At 33.5% G+C, this 12,609-nt stretch overlaps 1 protein-coding gene across 1 annotated transcript in view; it reads right to left on the bottom strand.

Moving 5' to 3' along the window:
- LOC118753506 (POU domain, class 3, transcription factor 2-like) overlaps positions 1-12,136 on the bottom strand; it is a 28,469-nt gene extending 16,333 nt beyond the window's left edge. The window contains exons 1-2 of the mRNA XM_036488385.1: positions 11,980-12,136; positions 6,944-7,057 (exon numbers count right to left, since the gene is read on the bottom strand). Of these exons, the coding sequence (XP_036344278.1) occupies positions 6,944-7,057; positions 11,980-12,121 (256 nt within the window). The 5' untranslated portion in view covers positions 12,122-12,136. The remainder of the gene's footprint in view (positions 1-6,943; positions 7,058-11,979) is intronic.
- Positions 12,137-12,609: the final 473 nt, after the last annotated feature.

Here is a 12,609-nt window from a genome sequence, read left to right as displayed (position 1 = left end):
TTTGCATGATGGTAATTTGAATGCATTTTTAGTAGTTAATATTTCAGATGAAGATGTTGAGGGTACCACTTCAAAATGTTGCAGATATGGAGATATTGATAGTGCTGGTAATGCCTGCTGAATGTAATATATTGGTTGTGTAATCGGATCTTCACCAATTTTACTTAAACTAAGATCGACTGCTTTAGCCAAAAATACGTATGAAAATGGTTCTTAAAGCTGCAAGGCGCATCTATATATATCCTTTTCTTCTTTTATTCAATCGTTCAATGTTTCTACACCAAGTACAATGACTGAGTCACGCGGTTGTGGTTCCAGCGTCCATATTTGAACCGGACGCATACAAAAGCACACACCCTGTCGCAAATTTCGTAGTCGAATACTAAAGTAGCTAGCTGTCGGTACACTTACTATGGCTAACTTTTAATTGGTTTTTTAAAGTCATGCAGTGTTCAACCGAATAAATGTGAACGTGTAAAATTTTTTTCAGGGACCGCGAACGAAACTAAATGTCGTTCTAGTAGTTTTGTTTCCAAGAATCGAAATGACAACAAAACTGTGGGAATTATGTAAAAAAAACCCTGTGAAACATTCTCAAAGATGCGCACCATACTTGCGGGAACATTTCTAAGATCTCAAAATGGGAACAAAAGTCTACCGAAAGTTTTGGCAAAGAACAAAACGGAAACAAAATCCTAAGGAACTTTCATCGCGTAGAACAATTTGGGAACTAATGTCTCAGAAACTTTCTGTCAGAGACGGAACGGGAACAAGGGAAACAAGAAAAACATTTTTCTCATAGCGTTCATTGGTTTGTAACGTTTGAATACTAAAATTAATCATAAAAGAACTAAAAGATAAAGTTAACGCAAAAATTAAGACATGAACTTTTCTTGCACACAAAATAAAATTTTTTTCCATAAATGGACACTTCTTCCTAACGATAAACGATCTGGAAGTTGAAATTGTCCAACTTTCTTCTGGCTTAGAATTAACAATCGTGCTTCTCTCGGCAACGATTTTTCATTCCAACACGCAACGCCTCTGTAATTCTTAAGGTTAAAAAAAATTTTGTTTTCATTTTGTTCTCTGGCAGAACGTTCCTTAGACTTTTGTACTCATTTGATCCTCCTTGAAAACGTTTTCGATACTTTTGTTCTTATTTTGTTTTCATTGGAAACGTTTCCGAAGGTTTCGTTCTCATTCTGTTCTTCGTGGGAACGTTGCCGATACGTTTGATCGCATTTTGTTCTTTAAGGAAACGTTGCTGAGCCTTTAATTGTCATTTTGATTATTTTTTAAATTTTCACATTCAACAAAAATTGATAGATAAATAGCACGTCGTTCGGGTTTATTTCGGGATATTCGCGACTATATCGGGATTTCCAGAGCATATTTCGAGAACATTTCGGGGGTTTTGAGATAATTTAAGAATTTAGGGGTTTTATAACCCTTATTTCTGACTTTTACTTTATAAATGCAAAATAACAATTATTTTTGCTTTTTATCTAAATAATCTGCAAATAACAGTTATTTTTGATTTTTAAATTATATGTCTTAGATAATAGTTATCGAAGATTTTTATTTATAAAAGTCATAAATAAAAATCAGTCACTGACCTTTACTTTTGAAATCATACTTGTAAAAGTCATTTGTATAAGTCGTATCTAGTAAACTTCTGTTTCCCAACACCTTCTTAACTGCAAAAAAATGTTAATGACTTTATACGAATGATTTAAAAAATAGAAGTCGATGACTGATTTATATTGATGACTTTTAAAAGTAAAAGTTGTAGAACATTTCCTTCATAGTAAATTTTGTCATGATAGTTTCATCAATAACTGTAATGTTCGGACCCTGCATTAAATAACCATATTTTTAGGTCTGCATGCCCATCACTACTTTGAATCAATTGCTTAAATCTTCAGTAATTTGTGCAACGGGGAACTGAAATTCTTAATGCCAATATTAAAGCATCCGCCCATCCGCCCATCCGCCCATCCGCTAAATTTGCACTTTAATTACTTCCTTGGACCAAGTAAACACATCGAATATAGTTGCTGTCAGCTTGTCACTACGTAGCGGTCGATGACTCTAACAACAGCAGCTGCTGCAGTGGCCATCTTCTTGACGTGCGCGATAAGAGAAAAACGAATTGACGTGGTCAGTGGACACAACGTCGCAACGACATCGAGCGGAAACGGAAACGGCGAATGGTGGAACGGCGTACGACGGCACACACAGCTGTTGGCAAAACGGAAGCGATGAGAAGACAATAGCAAGCAACAGCAACAGTAGCAGCAGCAGCAGCTGTGGAGATGACACAGGCCAAAGCAGCAACAGCAACTAAAGAAGGCACCATTTAAAGCGCCCCGACACTCGCCGCTGTTATTGGGCTACAAGCTGTGGATAGCGAACAGCTGGGCTTTGGGTGAACGCAGCGACAAAATTCGCATGCGCCGCCTGTGCGCATGGCGAACAGTTTCATTTGAACGCCGCAGGCTTGGTTCTCCTATTTAATACGACTGGAAAATCATTAATGAAAATTTTATGGCACACAATATATTGTTCCTCGGTCTTTGTTGTGCGTTTTTTTTTGCTGCAAAATCATTTGTGTCTGTGCGTTGTGTTTGTCTGTGTCTATGCGCATAAACAAAAGCGAGCGAAAAAAAACTGCCAAAAAAAGGATTCACTGAAGTCTCTATGCTCACCTACTCCTCCTCCTCCTTCTCCTGCTGGAAAAAGATGTACGCGAAAAGTTAATTTTTACCTCGCTTCGTCCACCAATTTCCCCACACATTTTGGTTGCCTTTGCTCTTAAATATCATTATTTGCGTATTTTTTTTATTGTAATGTTGTTGCATGCGCAGTTGTTTTTGTAATTAGCGCGACCATAGCCCACGGCAGCCAGTGAAAATGGCAGCCGGCTAAAGCAAGTTACCGTAAAAGTAGAGAGCGGGGAGAGGGGAGCGGGAAGGTGCGCGCTTAAACCTGTATAACAGGATGAATAATTTGCTTTTGCTGTTCTTGTTGTTGTTGTTACTGTTATATTCAACTTAGCGCTGCTCTAATACAGCTTTCGTTGTTGTTCTTGTTGTTCTTGTTGCTGTTGTAGCTGTGCCACACTGTTGGCGGGCGATTCAACGCGCAAGTAATTAATAAACATTATTTGTGTTGTTAATTGTTTGTGTTGATGTTAATTTCGTTACTCGCATTTTGCGCTTTACGCTCATTTTTCCATTTCAACCGGATGCTTTGTTTTTTATTTTTTTTATATATTTTTTTTTGTATCGCTTTTCCATCTCGCCTTTTCACATTCATTGCCATCACATTGCAACTTCTGAATTCCATTTCGAATGCTATTTTCACAACCACTTACATTTGATTTCTCTCTTTTTCTTACTCGTTTGTTTGCTAACAGCTCGTTTACAAAAACAAAAACAAAACAAAAAAGAAATTATAATTAACAAAAGTTGGATGAATGGTGGCAAGTAAGAACTTTCAATAAATGTTTGCCGGAAAACGTCGTCTCGTGGGCAAGAGAGCGGGTCGCGACCAAACGATGTTGAAGGACGTACAAGTATATTCGCCAATTTAAATCTGAAAAGTGCCTTTTATGGAAGCGTTCTGTGAAATTTAAGGTTGATTTACTTGAGTTGTTTACATAATTATAAAGAAGTTGAGTTTAATAATTTCTCGGAAAGACTTCAATATAAGCAAGTGAATTACGCGAGTCACAGTTGAGTGAGAAGAGTGGGAGAAGGAGGTTAGATGTGGGAAATGTGAACTGAAAATTCGAAAAATATGAAAATAAGCTAACATCAAATGACAGATGAAAACCCATATATAAAGTTGTAAATTGGTCAAAAATCACCAGGAAAAATGTCAACTTCTTTTGAATAAAATTGTTTAGGTCCTGTTGCTTAACCGGAAAAATAGTTGAAAACCCCTACAAGTCAATAAAAACAACCTCGCTATAAGCGCACAATTTTCCAACCAGTCACAGAAGACAGGATTAAAAATGAATTACAAAAACGAAGATCGAAAAACGCTGATGACGTAGCAGGCTCTCCGAATTCTGAAACAACCAAAAGAGTTGGTGCTCCAAATTGGAACATAACGGCGTTTAAACAACGATCTTGCCACGATGCTAGATTGTGAAGATGAAAGTCAGGAGGATACATCCGACATTTGCAGCCCCGATGCAATTCACAAAAAGGAATTATTGCACCGCAATAAAAAAAGAAATATAACTGAAAGACCTCTCAACTGGTACAGCGTCAATCGAAAAGAATTTACAATTTTGTCAATTTTCAAGTTTTTCAAGTTTGTCGCCTCAGTTATTTAGTGGCGCAGGTTTGATTTACGACCCGTTAGGAAACAGGCTGTAACCCGAAAAGGCAGCAAAATTACTCTTTCTTAAATACAATTGAAGTACTCAATAAAAGCGTTATCAAAAATTTATAACTTTTCCCTTTTTTATTTACCTATTTAAATCCCCTAATGTACTCAGCAAAATTATTTCTTAAAAATATTTAACATTCGCATTCGCATCCGCGGATGTCTAAAATTCCACATTCCTAATATGTAGATAGAGCAGTTTTATAAAAAACTCATATATGAAAATTTTGTGGCAAGGAATATAAAGCATCGATTGAAATGATTTCCTTACTGTTTTATCTGACTACGGAGTTATATAGAAGAAGCTTGTATCTGAACAGTCAGCGGTATAAAAGATATGAAATTCATTTTTATTATTATTAGTGAGGTAGTCGCTTTGTTTCTCTCATCTCGCCATTTGACATTCATAATAGAAAAAACTCTTTCTGTGAATGCCGAAGTTGCAGGAATAGAGAGCAGGAACGAAATAATTTTAAGTAAATTTGGTAATTCATTATTTTTTTTTTAATGTTGAAATTTTTGGTCTGTGGTTTTATTAATAAACTCAGTATGATCTTTTATTTTAAAGAAATTTTTTTATTTCAATATTTTTACTTCAGGATAAAGCTCATCTATTTAAATATAAATTTTTTCTTGCAAATTACTAAAATATATTAATATTTATAATTAAAGAAATATAGTATTTTGGCATATTATATTTTTTTCCGGCTTGAGGTCAGCGTGTTAATGGAATTAAAACACATGAAAATAGATTATTTCCCAATATATTCCAATCTCCTCCGGAGATGACCTCAAGCCGGCATTAAAAAGGATTATTTGATTACAATCAAAATGGTCGCAGTATCAACAGATACAGGTTTATTTTTTTTCCAACAGTATAAAGTACGTAGTCCGATAAAATAGTACAATACTATATACTATAGTACGGTTGGCAACCCTACCTGTTACCTGAGTGTGAAGTATCTCAAACAAGCACTCCCCTGGGAAAGGTTTAAAATACCGCAGAGCCACTTGCACTTGAAGGAGTCATAATTCAGGCCAAGGTCGATTAAAATATTATTTTCGTGAGCTGACTGTCAGAAAGAAATCAAAATTTAAAATTTACATAGTTCGAAAAAAAAAGAAACGCCATGTAATAAGCGGCCCAGGGTGCTTCTCAATTAATCGGATAGCATGTGCTGCAGCTGGCTACTATAAATAAATTTTTAAAACTTGTCAATATGTGGTGCGCTTATAATTTTGACACGGGGTGTATATTTATATTTTTCGGCTAAAAAAGTCTATCGAATTCTACTTCAAGTCGGCAAGTCTTTGTAATAAAAATTTTAACGCTTTTCATATATCATAAGTAGGACATTGATAATTTTAGTAAAAGGAAAGTAATAATTACACGAAAAAAATGTACGCAAAGGAAATCACAGGCAATTGCAGTTACTTATGCATATGATTAATTATGTTTATATGCATGAATATATGTATGCATCACTGACATACACAAATTCACTACTTGTGTATGAGAGGAAAGCATTTTAATTAAAAATGCTTGAAATACTTGAAAGCTAAAAGTAGGAAATGAGTAAAAAGTGGAAGTGGCAAAGGAGCAAAACAGAAATTCGTCGATGGTTGGAATGAATATCTGCTAGCGACTGCTGATAATAGCAAGTGAGGAGTGAGTGGAAAAATAAAACCAGCGAAAAATGTTAATTAATTGTGGACAAAGACAAACACACACACACACATACATACATCAGTGTGTATACGCGAAATCGGCGTTTATCTTCGGTAAGATGAGATGTTTTTAAATTTAAGACAGATTAATACAAACATGTACATACATATGCACGAATGTAAGCATTTGCATGTATGGTGGTGAGCACGCAATAATTTTTCAGATAAACTCGCACTCATAAGATACTAAATATGTATAATGTATGTAAGTTCATATACGATTAATTATAAAATACTTATATATTTGCATACATACACTCGCCTGAAATTTATAAGAATTTCGCTTGTGCGCAACACCGACACGCACACACATACATACATTAGGGTGGTCCAATTTTTATATGGGGGAAAAAATTTTCTTCTTAGAAAACGGGGCACCCCCTTAGTTTTTTCCGTTTGATATTTGTAACATCTATACCAACTTTCAGTTTTCTACTGCTACCAATGCAGTGTGCTCAATGACCTTGAAATGCGCTACTGGATCGCTATGAAACTGGCAAAAATATTGGTGCCATTTATAAAAAGCGACTGTTGCCATGACAACTAAAGCTTTATAATTAGATAATTTAAATTTGAAATATTCTTACGTTACTTAACCAATTTTTTTATTAATATATGTACAGAAAACTTCTACATAGAGTAAAATATGAGCATCATGAGCGTCCTCTAAATTTATACTTAGAAACGTAAAGTTTGCCAACAGCACCTCTTTCGGCAAGAGCAACAATTTTGGAAGGTACCCCAAACCCTATCTCGGAAAATTTTTCTTTTGGACCACTCTAATGTACGTACGAGTACATTCAACTACACTTACCCTTGAAGCAACATTTCTTGCTGCGCACTGCATAAATACAGAGGCAGATTAAAATCAGTATCGCGGCCAAGCAGCCGCCAGCGATGCCAAGCAAATAGCTCATCTCCAGTGGTTCTGTGTGGATGATTATTTGTTTTTGTTTTTGTTTTGAGTGCGCAGGCACGCATTGACGTTGGCAATGATAGCAGCGATGACGGATGCGGCAGATGATGGGGCAGGCAGAAGTGTGGCAAGCGGATATGTTGATGATGTGGGTATTTTTTTTTGACATTTATTGCACAGCGCAATGGCAATGAGTGTGGACACCAGGCAGTGGGTGTGCGTCAGAGGTAATGTCCGCCGGCCCACCAATTGGAATTGTTGCGGTAAAAGCCCAACATAGTGGTAGTTAAAATGCATATTTTTTTGCATTTCACATGTTGTTGTTGTTGTTGTCGTTTTTTCGTTGGCGTTATGTATTGCGGTTATTGATTGCATACAATTTATTTATATTCGTTTCGTTTTTTTTTTGTTCAGTTGCGAAATCAAAATAATTTTCACGCATCCAATTATGCAGAATGTAGCAGAAAAATGTGTCCGTGGGGAATATAAAAACAGAGAAAGAAAAAATTTTTAGTTTAAAAATATTTCTCGTGAGCTGTAGGATGGTTAATTTTATGAGCTATGTGATTTACGTGGTTAATTTGTAGTTAGTCATGAAAATATTGAATTACAATTAATTTAAGTTTTTAATTTGATTATAATATGCGCACACTTAAACATACATACTCTTAAATATACAAATATAGATGAATACATTTATTACAACCACCGATAAAGCATGCAAAATATTATTCATACGCCCCCATGGGCATAGCCATGGTCATAGTCATAGTTATAGTTAAAGTCATAGTCAAAGTTATAGTCGCAGTCATGGTCATAGTCGTAGTCACACTCATAGTCATAGTAATATCATAGTCAGGGTCATAGGCATTGCCAAGGTTATAGTCAATTAAAAGATCTGTTAATAAGGAGGTTTTAGCGTTATCTGCAATGGAATTCTGTCAATCGCTACGGTAAATTTTGGTCGCCGAAATTCCCTGAACGAAAAGCAGCGCGGTCTAAAAATATGCAACAGGGAAATTAAACAGATGTGTGATTGGCTAAAGTTGGCAGTATGAGAGAAATGTAACTAGATGTTGCGTATTGTTAGGCGCGGCTGATATTCGATTGGAGAATTTTGCCATTTTTGGAATCAAGCTGCACTTTGTCTATACATACAAGCTTTTAATAAGTTTCACCTGTGTGTAACCACATCTTGGAATGAATTTTTAACCAATTTCTCGAAGAGCTAGATACTTGAAACTGCCAATTAAGCTCAGAACCCAATGACAATGCAGTATGAAAGATGAACTAATCTACTGGGTGGCGCAATAGTTTGCAATACCCTTATTATTGGGCCGATTTTTTTCATATTTAGTATTATTTAAATGGAATTGAATAACTCCAAAAAATTTAGCCGTTAGGTGGTGCGGGGGTCGATTTTTCCACTGAAAAAGGTAGTCTCAAAAAATTTTTGATTTTGCGTTATTTGTTTAGCAATAAATTTGCTAAAAATTAAATGAAATTAAAAGTAGTTAAAATATTAAAAGCTAAAATAGGAGAAAGAAAACTACTAAAAACATAGTAAATAGTTAAATCGAGTGATAGAAAAATAATAAAATTAGTTTCTAAAAATAAAATGACATTAAGACAATCTGTTTAATTTTAAAACAAAGAAAACAAAAAATTTAAAGAAAATCAAATTTAAAAAAATATATAAATATATTTAGAAAAAGAATAAAAAATGAATAGTTCGTGGAGGTTAAATGAAATAAAAAATAAAAATATTTTCCTTTTTAAAATAACTATATAAAAAAAATTTGAAGAAAATTAAATTTAAAAAAGAAAAAAGCTAAACTAAAAGAGAAAAAAATAAGTTCATATAAATTTAATCAAAATAAAAAAAATTAGTTTAAAACAATAGGTGCAATCTAAAACCTAAACAAAATTATATTAAAAAAATAAAACACATTCAAAAAGGAAAAAAATATTTCTAAACATTGAATTAATTTTAAAATATTTTTTAAATTCTAAACCAATAAAATCTAAAAATTAAATTAAGCAAAGGAAAAAATTAATAAGTTTCTAAAAATTAATCGAAATTTAAAAATACATATACAACTTTTTCTTTTTAAAACAATAAAATCTAAAAACTGAAACATAGTTGAATTAAAAAAAAGAAATTAAAAAAGATAAAAACCTCCTCTAACCAAGAAATCGATCGTGATATCTCTCGGCACGCGAGTGCTTTGCTACTGTTGGAACATGCTCAAGTGCTTTTTGTCAAAAAAGCTTTTCACCATTAAAGTTGGCAAGGAATCTTTGTTTGTAAGACTTGTCCGACTTTCGCGAGAATAAAAAATCTTTCAAACTCTCTTGCCAATTCTCTTTCTGGTGATCCCAACGGCAGCCAAAACACTATTGAATACACCACCCAATAAAATGTTGCTCATACGCCCTGTGGTCGCATTTGAAGATAATGGTATTCGCACACGAAACTTTATTTTACATTTGCAACGGCACTTTAAGAAGTTTAATTTCCATCATACTTTTGTTGTACTTGTTACATAAATATTCCCGCTTAGGTAAACAAATTGTGCTGCAAATTAAAGAATAGGGCGGGGGCGAGCGAAAATTTTCGACGTGAAATTAAAAATTAAATACAAGAAAATTTGTGTGAATTTCATGCAAATTTTATAACACACATGTGTACTTACATACATACAGAACATAACATTTAGCGAACATAAAAGTAAGCGGTCGCTTGAATGGCGGTTAGATTGCGCCGCGCCAGTCGTGCTGGCTCTTATCGCAAATTAAGACAAGCAAATTACAACTTAATTGTCGTTCATATGCATAAAACATTTACAGCAGCGAGGTGCCTATTGTGTGTATGTGTATGTGCACTATATGTATAAGTATGTTTGTGTGTGTGTGTTTTATGCATCAAAATTGGCAATGTGATAAGCACAACGCTTGAAGGCTTGTACTCTTTTGACGCTCTGACTACTGCACTACTCAGCTAGCTCAGCATGCTGTCGTCGCCGGTATCAAATCGCAAAAATTAATTTATGCAAATTAGATTAAATTAAATTAAATTACTGTTGTAAAATGTCAATTACTAGATGTTGTTGATAAAATGTAAACAAATTAGCGATATGCGTTTGAGTGAGCAAAGTGAGGCTTAAGTGGATGTAGTTCATTCAAAGAGTAGAAGGGTAAAAATAAATTATACAAAATAGGGCTATGAGCGAAAATTTAATTTTTAAAGAGAACTTAAATTTGTGTACCTAACATATCACTTAAGGGAAATTGTCAGAAAATAAGAAATCATTTTCCATTTAAATTACTGATGAAACCGGCTATAAGACCTCGATTTGTTTAAACAAGATAAGGAAAAAACTAAAAATTTTAAAGATTGAATTTTTTAAATAATTTTTTACATAAAAATAAGAAGAAGAAATCACAGTAATTAAACTCGATGTATTAAATTTTAAGTAAAGAATTGTTTGTAAAATTTAAAAATATATATACCAAAAAATAATTGAAAAAATACAAAAGTCAACAAAAAATTTTACAAATTATTATTTTTCACTTAAAAATTTAGAAAAAATGACGGTTAGTAAACTCGATGTATAAAATATTTATTAAAAAAAATATTATTATTAAAAAAATGCTTGTCGCCAAAATTTAACAAATTTATTAGAGAAAAATCTAAAAGTAGTTTAGCATCAATATATCTAGGAAATATCGAAAAACAAGAGTTTAAAAAAAAATGGAAATGTTAATTTTTTTACTTAAAAATTGGAAGAATTAAAAACAACAATAATTAAAATGTCGTCAGATGAATGGAAGATATAGTAGAAGCTATAGCTGCTATTTTATAGATTACCACATCTCCTCATAAGACTTCTACATCGAGTTAACTGCAATTTGAACCAACGATTCCGGCTTACTCAGTGAGCCCAGTGCGCAATGCAAACTACGAGCACCATATTAAAATTACTATTGTTTTTCTACAGAATTTTTAATTAAAGCAACCTCAAGCGTAATTAATATGTTGAATATAAATTTATATGAAGAAAAAAAACCAATAAAATTTGTTTTTAGCACACAAATTATTACTAAAAATAGAAATAAAAAATCAATGAATTGATTTTTATGTAGACATACATTTTTTTTTATTAAATACGGCCTTGAGCTCAATAAAACTGTTGAATATAATTGTTAAAAGGCCACAAAAAAAAAAAAAGAATTAAAAAGAAAGATCAAAGAAATGTGGTTCAAATTCTGAATAAAATATGTAAAAAATTTAGCAAAGTTTTAGCAGTGCGTAAAAAAATGTTAAAGGAATTTTATCAAAATAATATATTTTTAAACATGATTTAAGGTAAACTAAAAGGAAAAATCAAATTTTTTTAACTTAAAAGAAAAAAACTAAAAAAAATATTAAAAATTTGTTTTTTATTTAATAAAAATTTATTTATTTTTTATTTTAAAGTTAACTAGAAAGTACAATTGAAAAAGTTTAAAAATTGAAATAAAAAATTTATCTTTTAAATTTGTTTGCGTATAAATTATGAGAATTTTAGGGTTCAATAATTACCGCTTCAACATAAAAATAAAAAAATAAAAGAAGTGGAAGAAAGAAATTTTTACTTCAAAATGTGTTTATTTAGCCATTAATAATTTAAAGTAGCACCCGTAATTATTTTCTTACAGGCTTGTGGCCGTGAAAGGCCATTAAATGAACACAAGAACATGCAACAATAAAACTACATACAACCAAAATATTTCGCATAATGATAAAAATGAAAATTTTCTAATGCGGATATACAAATTAGTTACTATCGACGGCATTCGCTACTCTAGCACTACAATAAAATAAGCCAACATCTACTGGTATTGTAGGGCAAAAAATGAAAAAAAAAATTACTCTGCACCTGCAAACGTACCCTCCACATTCAAATGAATGGCATGACGATCGGTGCCGCGCTCATTTTCCACAACCAAATAATAGGGACGCGAATCGTGTTCATCGGTGTGTAGAATATGCAAAGTGGAGAGGTAGCAATCCTCGCGTGAGTCCTGCAACATGTCGTCGGCGCGAAAGCGGTCTGTGTTTAGAGCGACAAGCAAGCGCCAGTAAAAGTAGGGCGAAAGGCAAACGACGACAGCAAATGAAGTGTTATGAAGTTCGACGGTCGGTTGCTCGGTTGGTTGGTTGGTTGGTTGGTTTGAATGTTGCGTGAGTGTGAATTTTCAAAGTTTCGTTGTACGCGTGATGCCAAAGTCAAAGTGATTGACGTGCGTGCCAATGTCAGGCGTGTGAAAGCAGCACAGCACAACGCAAAGGAAGCGACAAGTGCAACAAGTGTGACATGTACGCGTACACATATGTGTGTATGTATGTATGTATGTAATGTGGTGTGCCATGCAAGGCGATGTTATGCAACAATTGATTGAGTTAACATGAGCACGAGCGTGAGCATTGACGCGTATAGTGTTAATTGGTAGGCAGGCGGCAGGCATGCGCGCGTGTGTGTAGTTGTTGCCGTTTTTGTTGTTAATTACGATGTTCAGTG

The sequence above is a fragment of the Rhagoletis pomonella genome, unplaced genomic scaffold, assembly GCF_013731165.1.
Source record: "Rhagoletis pomonella isolate Grant_MI unplaced genomic scaffold, Rhpom_1.0 Rhpom_scaffold_02546, whole genome shotgun sequence".
NCBI classification, from domain to species: domain Eukaryota; kingdom Metazoa; phylum Arthropoda; class Insecta; order Diptera; family Tephritidae; genus Rhagoletis; species Rhagoletis pomonella.
Note: the sequence above shows the minus strand (reverse complement) of the source record. Positions and strands in the feature narration are given on the sequence as shown.